This window comes from Hemiscyllium ocellatum, chromosome 49 (assembly GCF_020745735.1).
Source record: "Hemiscyllium ocellatum isolate sHemOce1 chromosome 49, sHemOce1.pat.X.cur, whole genome shotgun sequence".
Lineage (NCBI taxonomy): Eukaryota > Metazoa > Chordata > Chondrichthyes > Orectolobiformes > Hemiscylliidae > Hemiscyllium > Hemiscyllium ocellatum.
The window spans coordinates 8,509,877-8,527,143 of record NC_083449.1 but is presented as its reverse complement, the minus strand read 5'-3'; the positions used below and the strand labels follow the sequence as shown (position 1 = coordinate 8,527,143).

The 17,267-nt window shown below is 45.0% G+C and overlaps 1 protein-coding gene across 1 annotated transcript in view; it reads left to right on the top strand.

The window, feature by feature from the left end:
- The window catches only part of LOC132837322 (platelet endothelial cell adhesion molecule-like), a 39,002-nt gene extending 24,636 nt beyond the window's left edge, over positions 1–14,366 (top strand). The window contains exons 5-11 of the mRNA XM_060856991.1: positions 328–528; positions 3,118–3,402; positions 4,372–4,674; positions 6,072–6,170; positions 10,792–10,914; positions 12,194–12,228; positions 14,247–14,366. Coding sequence (XP_060712974.1) covers positions 328–528; positions 3,118–3,402; positions 4,372–4,674; positions 6,072–6,170; positions 10,792–10,914; positions 12,194–12,228; positions 14,247–14,366 — 1,166 coding nt within the window. The remainder of the gene's footprint in view (positions 1–327; positions 529–3,117; positions 3,403–4,371; positions 4,675–6,071; positions 6,171–10,791; positions 10,915–12,193; positions 12,229–14,246) is intronic.
- Positions 14,367–17,267: the final 2,901 nt, after the last annotated feature.

The following is a 17,267-nucleotide window of genomic DNA, read 5'->3' as shown; positions in this document are numbered from 1 at the left end:
TCCAGCCCCAAGGGCAACATCCTGATAAATCTGCCTCTACACCTTCTCCCTGAGCTGTGCTGTCCCTCCTAGAATGTGGATTCCAGAACCGAGTGCAATACTCTCGCTGAAGTTGTATTTATTCATTCCAAATTCTATCGCAATCGTTACCAAATCTGACCTCGAGCTGACACGATGTTAACAGCCTTGATTGGCCTTGAAGGATTATTAGGAATCTCATGCACTAACGCCGTCTCGGGATTTTCTTGCTCTCGTTCTGATCACTGAGCTTCCCCAAGCCCAGGCACTCTACAGGTTGAAACAGAAACATGTCCTTTTGCTTTCCAGAGGCGTTTGCCATCCCGATGTTGACCGTGCATCCTGAGGGCCAGCTGTTTGATGGCCAACGAATTAAAATGGTGTGCGGGATTGAAGAGTATCCCTCCCAAGCTTCCTTGTGGTACAGATTTTACAGAAATGAGGTCCCTCTCCAGTCTCCATCAGACCACAGTGATTACATCTCTGAATCAGCTCGTCCGACAGACTCGGGTACTTACCATTGTGAAGTCACAGACGGGAAAGTGTGGAAATGCAGTAATCAACTCTATTTGTCCATCAGACGTGAGTGTCATTTATTATCGTCCGTTTTTTAACTGTTAAGGACTCAGAATAGAGACAATTTATCATCACTCCCCACATCTCACAGACATATATTGGAGAGCTCGAGACAAAGCGCACAGCGTATTGGGTGAGATGTTGTCATACAGAGATTGAGGAGCCTGTGGGATTCATTGCCTAGAAAATTATTGGAACATGTATATGGCAACAGGCCATTCGATCCTTGCAGCTTGATATGCCCAAACACTTGGATTGTGGATGCTTTTCCAACTCAGTCTCTTGGCCACTTGCACTCTTCCTTACGGCCCTAAGCATTCTATTCACCTCCTTCTTGAACAGGATTCAATGTTCCGACTCCGACCATTCTCTGTGGCAGAGAATTCCACAGGCTCCCCACTCCCTGGGTGAAGGAATTCCTCCTCATTTCAGTCCTACTCCATCTCCTTTAGACTGCGACCTCTGGATGTCTCTCGATGATCAATAACAGTTTTTCTGCGCTTACCACTTCTAATTAGTAAGTTTGCAGGTGACATGACATTTGGCGGAGTTGCGGACAGTGTGCAAGGTTGTCAAAGAATATAGATCAGCCTGAAAGTTGAGCACAGAAATTGTGTATGGATTTTAATCCAGTGTATTATGAGCTGATTCATTTTTTGGTAGGTGAAATGCAAGAGAAAAATATATAGTAAATGGCAGGACTCTTGGGAACATTGATGTACAGAGGGATCTTGCTGTGCAGGTACATAGTTCCCTGAAAGTGGCAACCCAAGTGGATAACGTGGTAAAGATGTCATATGGCATGCTTGTCATCAGTCAGGACAATGAGTGTAAACGTTGGCAAGTCATATTGCAACTATATAAAACTTTAGTTCTGTCTAATTTGAAGGATATACTATAACAAAGATGTGGAATCTTCTGAGATGGTGCAAAACAAGTTTACGTGGATGATGCCTGGATTGGAGTATGAGGACAGGTTGGACAAACGAGTTGTTTTCAGCAGAGGATTGGACACTGTAAGGGGACTTGTTTGATGTACACAATATTATGAGAGGCATGGGCAGAGTGAATAGTCAGAGTCTCTCTCCCCGGTTGGAAATATCAAATACTAGTGTGGGGAGCACAGCTTTGAGGTGAAAGAAGGAGCGTTTAAAGGAGATATGCGAGGAAAGGTTACCTCAGAGTACAACAGGATCTTGATCAAATGGGCCAATGGGCGGAGGAGTGGCAGGTGAAGTGTAATTTAGATAAGTGCGAGGTGCTGCATTTTAGAAGGGCAAATAAAGGCAGGAGTTATGCAATTATTGGTAAGGTCCTGCGGAGTGCTGCTAAATAACGAGACCTTGGAGTCCAGATTCACAGTTTCTTGAAAGTGGAGTTTGGATGCAGATCGATTGGGTAATGAAGAATCTAATTAATATCCTTTCCTTTACTGGTTGGAGCATTGGATATAGGAGTTGGAAGGCCATATTGCGGCTGTACAGTGCTTAGGTTAGGCCACTTCTGGAATATTGTGTGCAAATCTGGTTTCCCTCCAAAAGGAAGGATGTTGTGAAACTTGAAAGAGTTTTGGAAAAAAATACAGGGATATAAGGTTGGAGGAGTTGAGCAATAGGGAGAGACTTAATAGGCTGGTGCTGTTTTCCCTGGAATATTAGAGGCTGACAGGTGACCTTATAGAACTTTATAAAATCTTGAGGAGCGTGGAAATGATAAGTAGGCAAAGTCTTTTCCCTTGGGTGGGCGCGTCCAATACTTGACAGCGTAGGTTTAGGGTGAGAGGGGAATAGATTAAAAGGACCTAAGGGGTAACAATTTCACACAAAGGATGGTGCATCTATGGAATGAGCTGCCAGAGGAAGTGGGGGAGGCCAGTAAGATTACAACATTTAAAAGGCATCTGGTTGGGTGTATGAATTGGAAGGGTTTAGAGATATAAGGGTCAACTGCTGACAAATGGGATGAGATTAATTTATGATATCTTGTCAGCACGGACGAGTTGGACTGAAGGTGCGCTACATCTCTATGACTCTATGATTCTACACAGAGAATGATCGGTGCCTGTCGAACACTGCCAGAGTAGTTGGTAGAAACAAATACGATAGCAATGTTTACGAGGCATATAGACAGACACTTGAATATGTAGGGAGTACAGAGATCAGGACCCACATGTAGTCAGATGGAATTCGTACAGAATGACATCACAGTCATGCGCAGACACGATGTGCCTGTCCCTGGGTTGTACTATTCTATGTCCTAAAAATTCAGAGAATCGGCTCATATTCTGGGCTCAAATCCCACTATAACAGATGGGAGAATCTGAATTCAATTCAATTGCAGTCCAACAATCATCGAAAGTCCTCTGTGCAATTTGGGATGAGCAATAAGTACTAGAGTACCCAGTGATACCCACATCCAACGAATGAACAAAAACAAAAGGATATGCATTTTTGTGTGACTGTGATGATGTTCATAGTTGAGTTTGCAATTAATTCCGCCAAATGCAATGATCAATGATTACAGGAATTCCAGTGTCAAAACCGGAACTAATAATTCAACCCAGAAAGGATCTGATCGAAGGAGACCCAGGATACTTAATTTGTTCAGTCTCCAATGGTTCTCTGCCGATTTATTACCAATTCTACAACAGCTCAAGTGTGGAACTGTACGGAGAGCTTTCTAACAACACTGAACTTGTTTACAACATTGGGCCTATCAGCAGAAGTGACGAAGGCCTTTACCATTGCTCAGTGAGAAATGAAGTGACAGGCCCTCAGCACAGTGAAGACATAGAGATCGCAGTGATAGGTAAGTTCACGAGGATTCTCTCCCAAAGAGTAACTAAACCATCAGCTCGGGAAAACTGCTGCTGGGACCAACTCAAAGCTGGTGCTTCGTTCTTGAACACCATACCTTTGACTAAAGCAACACGGAGACTGAGAGAGGACTGCAGATGCTGGAGGTCAGAGTGAAAAGGTATGGAGCTGGAAAAGCACAGCTAGTTAGGCATCATTCGTGCAGCAGGAGAGTCAATGTTTCGGGCATAAACACTTCATCAGGAATGTGATGAAGAGCTTATACTCAAAACGTCAACTATGCGTTTCCAGCATCACACTTACTAAAACAAAAGCGGCATAGCCTTACACATCAGAATCATAGAGCCCTACAGTAACAAAACAGGAACTTCTGCTCAAACTGGTCCATGCTTACCAAAATGTCCATCCCAAATGTCCCTGCACTTGGTCTAATATCCTTCTGAACCACTCCTATCCAAGTACTTGTCCAAATGACTTTTAAGTGCTGTTTGTGTACCCTCTTCAACCACTTCCACTGGCAGCTCATTCCATATGCGTTACACCTGATGTGTAAAAGAATTGTTCTTCAGGTTTCCCTTTTAATCTTTCTAGTTGAAACTTAAACTGTTGCCCTCTAGTCCTCGACTCCACATGGCTAGGAAACAGACTGAGTTAATTCACCCCAACCAAGATCTTATACACTTCTTGGTGATATCAGCTCAGTCTCCTACGCTTGAAAAGAAAGAGCTAAGCTTACCCAGCCTCTCCCTGAAACTCAGACTGTTGAATCCTTGCAATATCATTGTACATTTCTTCGGTATTCTCTCCAGTTTAATGCCATCCATCCATTGCATTAGTTTTTTTTAATCTATTGAATTCCGCAACTCTCTTTTAAAACCATTGTGTCAAACTGGTTCCAGTTGAGGGTCTGAATCAATGGGTAAACTCCATGCTTTTTTGTCACGGTGTGTTTTCTCCTCAGTTCCTGTTACAGATGCTGTGCTAATTTTCTTCATTAACGGGACTGAGATACAGTCTGGGGACCGCCTTGTTCTCCGGTGTCGGGTGAGGGAAGGCACAAAGCCCCAGTTCGTTTGGTACCGTGACAACACGCCGCTAAGAAACGGCAGTGCAAGCTACCATGTGACTGCTGACGGTGGTGAGCTGGTTATTCATTCATTCCAGAGAGATGATGTCGGGAGGTATCACTGTGCAGCAATCAACAAAGGAGCCAACCACACCATTTTTAATGTGACCAGCGACTACATAGAATTCACACTACGAGGTAACATTGACAGTCAGATTGAACATAGACAGACCGCAGAGAAAGACCATTAGCTCCATCCAGTCTGTGCCAATCAGAAACTGTTAACCATCTCAGTTGGGGAGGTGATAGCTAGGTGGTATTAACATAGGTTATTGATCCGGAATGGTGTTGGGTGTTTTTGTTCCTGGTGGAATTTGAATGCGATAAAAAAACTGGAATTGAACACCTCATGGAGATGGTAGTATGCAGAGTAGATTTACCAGGATGTTCCCTGGATTTTAGCGAGGAAGAGAGGGAGGCTGGATAATCTTGGAATCTTTTCCATGGAACAGGAAATGCTGAGAGGGGAACCTGATAGATATAGAGTCATAGAGATGTACAGCAAGTAAACAAACCCTTCAGTCCAACCCGTCCATGCCGACCAGATATCCCAACCCAATCTAGTCCCACCTGCCAGCACCCGATCAAATCCCTCCAAATCCTTCCCTATTCATATTCCCATCCAAATGCCTTTTAAATTTTGCAATTGTACTAACCTCCACCACGTCGTCTGGCTGTTCATGCCGCACATGTACCAGCCTCTGTGTGAACAAGTTGTCCCTTAGGTATCTTTTATATCTTTCCCCTCTCACTCTAAACCTTTGCCCTCTAGCTCAGGACTTCCAGACCCCTGGGAAAATACTTTGTTTATTTATCCTATCCATTCCCCTCATGATTTTGTAAACCTCTATAAGGTCACCTCTCAACCCCTGACGCTCCAGGGAAAACAGCCCCAGCCTGTTCAGCCTCTCCCTATAGCTCAAATCCCCCAACACTGGCAACATTCTTGTTAATCTTTTCTGAACCCTTTCATGTTTCATAACATCTTTCCGATAGGAAGGAGACCAGAATTGCACGCAGTATTCCACCCTTGGCCTCACCAATGTCCTGTACAGCCGCAACATAACGGGGAAGGGACTGGGGAAAAAATAAACAGGTGATCCCTGTAGTAAAAGGGTCAGTACCAATGTCAAGGATGGAAACGCCATTTTAAATTAAAGGACGGGAGGTTTAAGGGGAGATTTGAGGATTGTTTCACCCAAATGGTAGTTGGGATTAGAACATACTGCCGAGCAGGGAATCTCCCAACCTTTGCAAAGTACTTGGATCCGCACTTGAAATGTCATAACATTGAAGGCTGTGAAGGGTTAGTTTGGGAAAGTGGAGTTAGTGTGGGAAAGTGGGGTTGGTGTAGGTAGCTCAGTGGGGCAAATTCTGCCACACTGAGACTCTCGATACCTCTATGCTGGCAGGGAGTTACATATCTGTAGGTGTTGTTCAATCTGATATTAACTGTGCAACTCATGCAGGGGTGATGTGATAAAACTTCCTGGTGAATTTGTTAATGTGAGCTGAATATTCTTGTTGGATTCCAGCTCGGGGTTATTCCAAGGAAATCGTGGCGTCGCTCCTCCCAGTTCTGCTGTTGGCTGGCCTGATTGTGTTGTGGTACTACTTCCACTGGAGGGACACAGGTCTGTAACTTCCAATGGGAATGAGACTTGTTACACATCCTCACACAATGACAGTGCTAACCCCCACCCCCTCCCTCTAACACAATGTATCTTTTCAGCTGAACCGGAGAGCGGGGGGAAGGAGGTGAAGGTCGGGATCTGGAGTAGGCCGTGTTCCTGACAGTCGGGAGCTAGCCTGCTGGATTGGGTAACTGTGACCCACCACACCCCACCACTCTATGTCACAGTACCTCAGGATTTTGCTCTGTCATTTAGTGCAATGCATGTGGATCAACTTCACTTTACTGCCTCACTCTCTTTAAACTATGACTCGTTAAAACATTGCCTATCTCTTCCTAAGTTTATTCATTGTCCGCTGGGTAGGCTGACCTAATTCTACCCGTAAATTAAACCCTATCCGAAGCTTAACCCTAACCTTAAACCTAGCTCAACCTAATCCTTACCTGAAACCTAACCATAGACTCAAACCCATCCTTAACGCAAACTCAGACCTTAAAATTAATCGTAACTCAATCATAACCTTCACCCTAACTCTAACTTTGGCCCTAACGAAACAGCTAATGCTAATCCGAAACCTAACTCTAGCCCTGGTCCTAACCCTAAACCTAACCTGCCTCTAACCATAACCTGAATCCAAACTATACACTTCACCATAATGCTAACCTTAAACCTAACTCTTAACATAACACTAACCACGAACCTCAGCGAAATACCCGAACACTAACCTTAACTGTTATCAGAATCCTACCCCTCACACGAGCCCTACCCATCACCCTAAACTTATGTTAAGTTGTTTAATGCATTACAACAGGCTTAAACTGCTGCGCTTTTCCAGCAACACATTTTCAGCTCAGATTATGACAGGCTTGGCAATTGTCATCTATTGATGTGTATGCCCCCTGTTTATGACTGAGAAAATACTTCGGCAGCTCCTGTCTGTGACAGTGCAGAGCTACTGTAAATTATGCTGAGAATATTCTCTCTTTCCCTGCAGGCAATTCGTCAACTGTGTCACAGCCCAGGGAGTAAGTGACTGAAACTACAGTTTTTATATTTGCCATTGTTTATCCCGATTCCTCTCAATCAGGGAGAGATGACAGAAATGAAGAAGTCATAGACGGAGCTTGGATATGACTGCATCCTTTTAACCTGTGTCTTATCGACAAACCAGCATACTATTCTCCAGGAAGGTCCCAGACAACTTTTATTCATTATTGGGAATGATTCTGTCACTGGCTAGGACAGCATTTGTTGTCGATCCCTAAGTGCCCCAGAGGGCAGTAATATTTAACCGGGATATGGAGTCGCATGTTGGCCCAGCCCAGGTAAGGATGGCGGATCACCTTCCCCAAAGGATAAGAGTGAAAACAAGATAGAGAACTGGGCAGCTCCTTGTGGGTGAGAAAACTTCGTGTTTGGCTGGAAACCAGAGACATGGGACCAGGGAATACCAGGTCTCACTGAGTTTTTTTTTATTTTGTTTGATAGCTTTGCCGTTTTCTTAAATTTGAACATGGTTTTGAAAGCATTGTGTTCGAAATGACGACTTCCTTTTCTTCTCCTTTCAACTGTAACTAGATCCCAACCTTCTGGTGAAGGGGCAGCAGGCAGCAATCTGGAGTATGCAGTAGTTGGAGCAGCACACAATGCTGGTGAGTGCCATTGTATCGGTGTGATTCAAGAGCCCCACACAGTCAGAGTGTACTGCAACCTGGTAGCAATTCTGGATAACCATCCGAACCGTCAGACGGGCTCGAATGGGGCCGATTTCCTTAGAGCTGCTGTGGCTGAAGTGTTATGCAGAAAGTAGCTAACAGGCGTAGGCCATTCAGCTCTTCTTGCTTGCCCCACCGTTCATTATGATCATGGCTAACCATCCAACTCAAACTCTGGTTCCTATAGCAACTAGGAATAGGCCATTTGGCCCTTCTAGCCTGCTCTGCCCATTTGATAGAATCGTGGCTGAACATCCAACTCAGTCCCTGCTTCCCCGCTTTCAATGCCCAAAATTTCAATCCCTTTAACCCTCCAAAATGCTAACTGCTTCTTGTTTGTGATGTACAAAATGATGAGGAGCTTAGAAAAGATAACAGGAAGAAACGTTACCTTCTCGATGGATGGTGGGTGGCACGGTGGCACATTGGTTAGCACTGCTGCCTCACAGCGCCAGAGACCCGGGTTCAATTCCCGCCTCAGGCGACTGGCTGTGTGGAGTTTGCACGTTCTCCCCGTGTCTGCGTGGATTTCCTCCGGGTGCTCCAGTTTCCTCCCACAATCCAAAGATGTGCAGGTTAGGTGAATTGGCCATGCTAAATTGCCCGTAGTGCTAGGGGTAAATGTAGGGGTATGGGTGGGTTGCGCTTCTGCGGGTCGGTGTGGACTTGTTGGGCCGAAGGGCCTGTTTCCACACTGTAAGTAATCTAATCTAATCTAAAAGGTTTAACGGGGGCCATGAAAAGGAAAAAAAAGAACAAAAGAAAAGTACAGGACAGGAACAGGCCCTTGGGAACTCCAAGCCTGTGCTGATCATCATGTTCTAACCAAACTAAACAAAATACTTCATGCCTTTATTTGGTCTCTACCCTCCCTGTTCATGTGACCATCCATAGGCCTGTTAAACGTGCCTGCTTCCACAGTCACTTCTGGCAATGCTTTTCAGGGTGTAACCATTTACTATGTAAAAAACTTCCCTTGCACAACTCCCTTAAACCTTTCCCCCTCTCACCTTGAAATGTTCCCCCTTGTAAGTTGAAACATCAACCCTGGAAAAAGCCTTTCACTATCTTCCCTGTATATGCCTCTTATAATGTCATAGATCTCTATATGGTCTCCTTTCAAAAGCTGTCTTTCCAGTGAAAACAATCCTAGTCGATTTAACCTTTCCTCTTGGCCAATGTCCTTGAGAGCTGGTAACATCCTAGTGAACATTCTCTGCACTCTTTCTAATACTTCCACATCGTCTGGTAGGTATCTTACATTCTCAATTCCTCCGCCTGCACCGTATTTGCTCCCAGAAGGACCAAGTTCCACCACAGAACACACCAGATGGCCTCCTTCTTCAAATGCCGTAATTTCCTTCCCACGTGGTTGAAGAAGCCCTCCATTGCATCTCATCCATGCCCGCATTCAAAGCCCACCTGTCCAACCGCAACAAGGACAGAACCACCCGCCCCCCACCCCCGACATCACCATCCGCCCTACCAAGATCTGCATAAACCACACCATCCATCAACATTTCAGGCACCTCCAAATGGACCCCACCACCAGGGATATATTTCCCTCCCCACCCCTTTCTAATTTCCACAAAGAGCGTTCCGTCCATGACTACTTGGTCAGTTCCACGCCCACCAACAACCCACCCTCCCCTCCTGGCACCTTCCCTTACCACCACAAGAATTACAAATCCTGGGGCCACACCTCCCCTCTCACCTCCATCCAAGGCCCCAAAGTAGCCGTCCACACCCTTCAAAGTTTCACCTGCACATTTTCCAATGTCATCTACTGTACCAATTGCACACGATGCGGTCTCCTTTACATTGGGGAGACTGGATTCCTTCTTGCAGAGCGCTTTAGGAAACATCTCCGAGACACCTGCACCAACTAACCCCACCGTCCTGTTGCTGAACATTTCAACTCCCCGTCCTACTCTGCCGAGGACATGCAGGTCCTGGTTTTCCTCCACGACCACTCCCTTACCACCTGTTGCCTGGAGTAAGAGCACCCTGTCTTCCACCTCGGAGCACTTCAACCCCAGGGCAGAAACGTGGACTTCACCAGTTTCCACATTTACCCTCTTCCCCACCTTCCCCCAGTTCCAACCTAACAGCTCAGGTCATTCTCATGACCTACCCTACTTGCCAATCTTCCTTCCCACCTATCCACTGCACCCTCCCGTCCGACGTATCACCTTCATACCGACCTCTATACACCTTTTATACTCTTTGCTACCTTCTCCCCAGTTTCGCCCCGCTCCATTTATCTCTACACCCCGGAGGGTCCCTGCCACATTCCTGATGCAGGGCTTTTGCCCGGAACGTCGATTTTCCTGCTCCTCGAATGCTGCCAGACATGCTGTGCTTTTCCAGCACCGCTCTAATCTTGACTCTGATCTCCAGCATCTGCAGTCCTCACTTTCGCTTGGCGAACAAAACAATACACAATACTCCAAATGTGGCCTGAGCAAATAATAATGAAGAGGATCACGTTTCCTGTACAGCAGTCTTTAGAGAGGTCTTGGCTAACTTAATGATTTCTAATGAAATGTCTCTGTATACATGTCTATCTATCTATCTATCTATCTATCTATCTATCTATCTATCTATCTATCTAGATAAGATCATGAGATATGGGAGCAGAATTAGGCAATTCAGCCTACTGAGGCACCTCTCCCCCTCAATCGGGGCTGATATATTCCTCAACCTGACTCTCCTCCTTTCTCACTATTAATCTTCATCCCCCTTCCTAATCAAGCTCCTATCTATCTCAGTCTAAAATGTATTTGCCTATCAATCTTTCTTACCTACGTATCTATCAATTCTATTTGATCTATAGATCATTTAGCCCTTTACAGCGAAGCTGTCAGATTGATGTGTGTTTCTTGTTACACTTTATTTCTTTGTAGGAAACTCCACTGCGGATTTGGTTTATTCAGAGGTCACCATCAAAAAGAGAACAGAGGCTGGTAAAGATCTCTTCTCTTCAATACTACGAATGTATGAGATGGGATTGTGGGAGATCAGTGGGGGTGAGATTACTGAAGCTCCAACAATAGCACAATCCCAGTGGCTGAGGAGGGTGAAGGCAAAGAATTCAGAGATCGTTTAAATGTGGTCAGCTACCCAAAACAAATTCACAGAGCAATTAAAGAGGGATGTAGCTGTGTATGTTGGTGGGTGGGTTATGATAGTAGTTGCGTCAGAATCACTTTTTGCACATGTATACACATTCACTGAGGCAATTATAGACCATTTTCATATAAAGCTAACAACTGCAGATACTGAAAATCTCAAACAAATTCAGACATTTCTGGAGAAACTCAGCAGGTGTGGGAGCGTCTGTGGAGAGAAAGAGAGAGAAAAAGATTTAGTTTTACAGCATATAAACCCAGAAAGTGCTAGAGAAACTCAGCATCTTTGGAGAGACAGAAAACAAGTCCTGTTTTTGTCACATAATGCTCAAAGCCGATTGGCTAAATATTGTCACTCACCGATTTGAGATGACGGAGAAAATAAAAGCATCGCCCATTATATTGTTGCTCAGAGAATTGAACTTAGAATTATCATACAGATGCTTCTCAACACCCATAAACTCATTTTCAACTGAAATTGGTCTTATCTATAATGAGATCTGTCTCTCATTTCAGTCACCGTGTCAGGGGAAGAGCTGTAAATGTCATGTTCGTCCAGGCCATTATCTCATTAGACAGCGAAAGACAGAGACGGGGTGGGGTGGGGGGGGGGGGTGGAGAGAGGAGTGGGAGGATTGTCAAAATTAATTCGTCGGTCATCATGCGTCATGAGAAACTAGAGGTTTAGAAGGAGAGTTCTTCAGGGTAATTTCAGCTGGTGTTAGAATGCATTGCAAACTCCAGCCATCCAACCAGGTGAACTACACTGAACTAGCAACATTCAGAGGTTTAATCCGAAATGTATGCAACCTGAATAGCTCACTCCAGTCGTTTCTGAACAACTGGGCATGTGACACAAAGGCTGATGAGATTAAGATGGCCTGTTCAAGATGTTGCACTGACCCACATCCTAACAACTGATAAGCCGTCTTATTTATCAGAAAACCAATTGTACGATTTTAATAGATCCGAATTTTCTAAATGCGATATTCTGCAGTGTCGGGATTGATTGAGAAATTCGGAATCCAATTAGAAAGTATAGCATTGATTCTTTTTTCTTTTTTTTCAAAGTTGATAAAAGCAGAGCTATGATTTCAACAGATGCAGCTCTGTATTTAGTATTGATCAGCCTTCGTTGGGTCCAGATCCATTTCATCTTGTTGTATTTTATTTTCAGGGAAGAGTATTGTTTTTTCCTCCGATGGTAAGAAGGTATGTTACATTTTAAGTCTAAATAGACCACGGCTATTGCCATACAAAGTACAGCTAGATTTATTCCTTGCATCCACAATGTAAAACATCAACTGTTGATTATTATCAGACTAATTGAAGCATATGTCATAGAAAGTATGGGCAGGAGTAGGCCATTCAGCCTTTGCAGACGACTCTCCCCATTCTATAAGATTTGATCCAACTCAGTCTCCTGTTCCCCCATTTTCTCTATTTAGTCCTTAAAAACTCTATCCAACTCCTTCCTAAATAACATCCTGTGTTCTGGCCCTGACTGCTTTTTGTGGCAGAAAACTCCACAGGCTCCCCACTCTCTGGGTGAAGATATTACTCCCCAACTTAGTACCAGTCCGTCTCCTTTAGACTGTAATCCCCATGTTCTGTACTCACTCCTGTTCATCGGGAACACACTTCCTGTGTTCACCATGTTTAGTCCTGTTACAATTCTATTAGATTCGCCGTCATGCTTCTGAACTCCTGTGAATATAATCCTAACTAATCCAGACTCTCTCTCTATCTGTCAGTCTTGCCATCCCTGGAATCACATTGGGAAATCTTCCCTGCAGACACCCTCCTAAACCCCCCTCCCCCCTCCCCCATAGACAGAACGTCCTTCCTCAGACAGGAAGACCCCAAACTGCACACACAGTACTCCAGGATGTGGTCTCACCCAGTACAAGTGCAGCGAGACATCACTGTTCCTGGTCTCGAATCCTCCCACTATGAAGACAAACATTCCATTTACCTGCTTCACCGCCTGCTGCTTCTGCGATGTTCACTTGCAGTGACTGGTGTATGAGGGGCGCCCAGCCTTATTACACCTCACCCTTTCCCAATCCATCACTATTCAGATAATAATTCACCATCCTGTTTTTGCTCTCAGTTGGATCATCTCACGCTTATTCACGATATCCTGCAGCTGTCGTGCATTGGTCCACTCATTCAACTTGTCCAAATCACACTGACGCATCTCTGCATCCTCTTTCTCTGCTCCCCCTCCCTCCCAGCTTTGTGTCTGCCTTTAAACACGATGGAAAATAACCGGCAACACTTTCTCAATGGATTAGATTACTCATTGGTTCGCATTCCACTTCCAATGCGAAGAGACAAGTGAGTTTCAAAATTGGGGCAATATTAGTGTTGATGTTTCAGTTCCCTTTCATACATTGTTACAACATCACTGATATTGACGTTAAATACTTGCCAGTCCGTTGTCATTTGGACCCAATTGATAGCAGCAGTGTGTACCATCTACAAGATGCACTGTAGGAAGTCAGCAAAGATCCTCAGACAGCACCTTTCAAATCCACAGCTAATTCCACTTAAGGACAAGGGTAGCAGACGGGAACACCAACCCTAGTGAGACATTCAACATCCTTTGGAAATACATCAGCCGTTCCTTCAGTGTCGCTGGGTCTAAATGCAGAAATTCCCTCCCTACGTGAATTGTGAGTTAATCTCCAGAAGGTGGGAGTACAATGGCTCAGGAGAGCAACTGGAGACAGGGAAACAAATTCTGGGCCCAGCCACGATGCCGTCCCATAAGTAAAAGGAAACAAAATCAAACCAGCTCCGTCTACTCTATTCCAAAGAACACAAGCTGAGATTATCTAGCCTCTTTTCATCACTGAACTGCTCCATCCCAGACAACGTCCTGGTGAATCTCCTCTGCATCCCCTCCAGTGTATCACAACCTTATGATAGTGCAGATGTTGGCCGCACCAAAGTCCTGCCCCGCTCCCACATCACCTTCCAGCTTTTATATCTACATGGCACACCACAGCAGCACGTGGGACTTGAACTCTGCCCTCCTGGCTCAGAGGTTGGGACAGTATCACTTTGCCGACAGATTTCTAAGTTGCAGGCCCGGAACCGCCTGCTGGTGATTCCCACCTTCCTCTGAGACTCCCTGCTACCTGTACCCCAACTGACCTCCCCTTCCCCTTCAGCTTCTTGCTCCCACTCGATTCCAAATTCATTCCAATATCATTCCATTGCAGGATTCAAAGACTGACCCCGATGATTATTGTATCGCATACGCCACAGTGGACCTCAGCGAGCCCTCGCAGGAAGAAGACGGAGGGGATGGAAACGTTTACATGAATATTCCGCGGAAGTAAGAAGCAAGAAGTCAGATGCGGGGGGGGGGGGTGGTGGTCATTCGGTTCTATACACTGGTTGATAAAGCAGTACAATGTAATTCCTGTGTATAGATAACAAACTTCTTAACTTTATGATGGACACCATTTTTCGCAATGCATTTTGACTGCGCTTATTTTCTTCTCGTGAAGCTACTTTAACGTCAGTGTGACCATCAGTCTGTTCTGGACACCACTGGGTTTTGAATTTACCAAAATCTTTTGGCTGCTAGTTGTCTTTGAATGTTTAATACCAGCATCTCCTTTGCTCTCATGTACATATCTGAGGATTAAACTTTTCATTTGGTTGACGTTTAAGGGGAAGAATACATATAGCCCCTTCAATGATTGGACGATCAGGAATCTGTCCCATACTGACTAGAACAGAACTTAGAACAGAAATTGTCAGTCTTGACGGGAGGGAGATACTAAAACAGAAACCAGGCAGTTTTATTGTTTACTTTTCAGGGTGAGTGTGTCCTGTGGCGTGGGGCTCGAACTCGCAAAATTGTGCCCCACGGACAGAACGGACACTGAGCTGCAAGCCAATGAAGATTGGGACGGAGGAAGCATGGCTGATTAGGAATCTCCATGGCGGAGAGATCTCTCAATAATCCGAAACCCCTGCCGGATGCTTTGACTTGGTTTTCTGAGATTCCGAACACTGTTGTGCGAATGTATGGGATTTCTCTCGCTGCAGATGTTCTGGAAGCGCCATGTTGACGGGAGTGGGGTTCTCACACACCTTCAGAGCAGCAGACTTGAACTTTGAATGGGGAAGTGATGGCCTGGTGGTGTTATCTGTGCACTGTCAATCCAGAGGCCCCGGGGTTTGAATCCCAGCATGGTAGATATTGGATTTTGAATTTTAAAAAAATTCTGGACTTAAGAGACTGGTTGTCACAGTGAATCGATTGTCAGTAAAACCCATCTGGTTCATTAATGTCCTTTAGCGAACAGAATTGCCATTCTTACCTCTTCAGGCCTACATGTGACTCCAGGTCTACAACAATGAGGTTGATTGTACTGATAACATAGCACTGATAACATAGAGGTTTTAATGAGGTTGATTCTTAAATTCCCTCTGGCATTTAGAGATGCAAAATAAATGCTGACCTATCCGGTGATGTCTTCATCCCGTGAATAAAAGAAAAGTTGACCTCTCAGTTCAGAGGTAGGGACACTGCCACGGTACCACATAAGGGCTCGGTCTGTTGTTAATACAAGCTTTGTTGAAGATGTTAATATTTTAATACCGTCCTCGTATTGATCTGAAAACTGCTCTCCATCAGGAAAGGAGCAGATCTGATTGCAAACTGATAAACCCCATCAGCGGCAATGACAGTGTGAGAGTGGAAGGTTCTGGTCAATAAGTCCCATGTATCTTTCAACAGAACAGCGGGACTATGTTGATGAATTGTTGAGCATTAAACCGAGCAAAGACAGTGACTGGGTTATCAGTTTTTAAACATCACAGCCCCTCATTCATGCGAAGGATGTAAGGCATTGCTGGCAAGGACAGCATGCATGCTACTAATCACAGCGTCATAGAGTCATATAGCAGAGAAACAGAAACTTCAGCCCAACTCATCCATGCTGACCAGGCTTCCTAAACTGAACCAGCCCCATTTGCGTGCATTTGACCCATATTTCTCGAAACCTTTCATATCCATGTGCCTGTCAAATTCTTTCAAAATGTTGTAACTGTACCCGCCTCCATAGCTTTCCATGGTTGCTTGTTCCGTAAGTGCACCAAACACAGCGTGGTAAATTACCCCGAAGATCTGTTTTAAATCTCTCCACCGTCACCTAAAATCTATGCCCTCATTTCCACTTTCCAACCCTGGCATAAAGACCTTGGCTATTAATCTTATGCACACCCCTTATGACTGCATAAACCTCTATAGGGCCAACCATCAGACTCTGACCTTCCAGACAAAAAACCTTCTCAGACTATCCAGCCTCCCCTTACTATTCAAACCCACGAGCCTTGATAACATCCTTGTAAACTTTTCCTGCACCTTTTCCAATTTAATAACAGCAGGGTGAGGAGAATTGTATGCAATACTCCAAATATGGCCTGCCCAATGTCTTGAACAGCCGTAGCATGACATTCCACCTCCAGTCCTCAATTCTCTTTTCCCAATCCATCGCCATTCAGATAATAATCCATCTTCCCGTTCTTGCTCCCAAATTGACTAACCTCACGTCGACCCAAAACTGCATCTGTCTTGGTGGCCTTTGTTTTTGTACAGAATAATTCCGTATTCAGTGATGAACAAAATAACATATTGGGAGATTTTCTTTATTAAATAGAGATAAGCTGGTGCAACCCTATTAATGCGATATGAGATGATTATTAGAGAATGAAAACTAAAAGGATTGTGAATACCGTAAATCAGAAATAAAAACAGCAATTGCTTGAAAAGCTCAGCAGGTCTCGTCGCATCTGTGGAGAGAAACCAGAGTTAATGTTTCAGATCAAGTGACCTTTCTACAAGACCATGTGGGCTTAAGGGGGGATAGAATGTGGATAGTTTGGGGAGAAAGGAAATGGGGGGAGGGAATAGTGTGGGGCATGGAAAACACGAAACTGGCATAGAGGTGGGCAGGCAGAGAAAACAGGGGAGGGGAGTAGAGTGCGGGCTGGGGAAACAGGGAGGAGGATAGAGTGGGAGTGTTAGGGGAAACGAGAAGGGGGTAGAGTGGGGACAGTGGAAACAGTGGAGCAGAATAGAGTGGGGGACAGGGGAAAGGGTATAGAGTGGGGGACGGGGGAGCAGGGGAGGGGAATAAAGTGGGGACCAGGAGTAACAGGGGAAGGCGGCAGTGCAAACACGGGAGGGGGCTGGAGTGGGGTGCACGGGAAATAGGGAAGGGGGA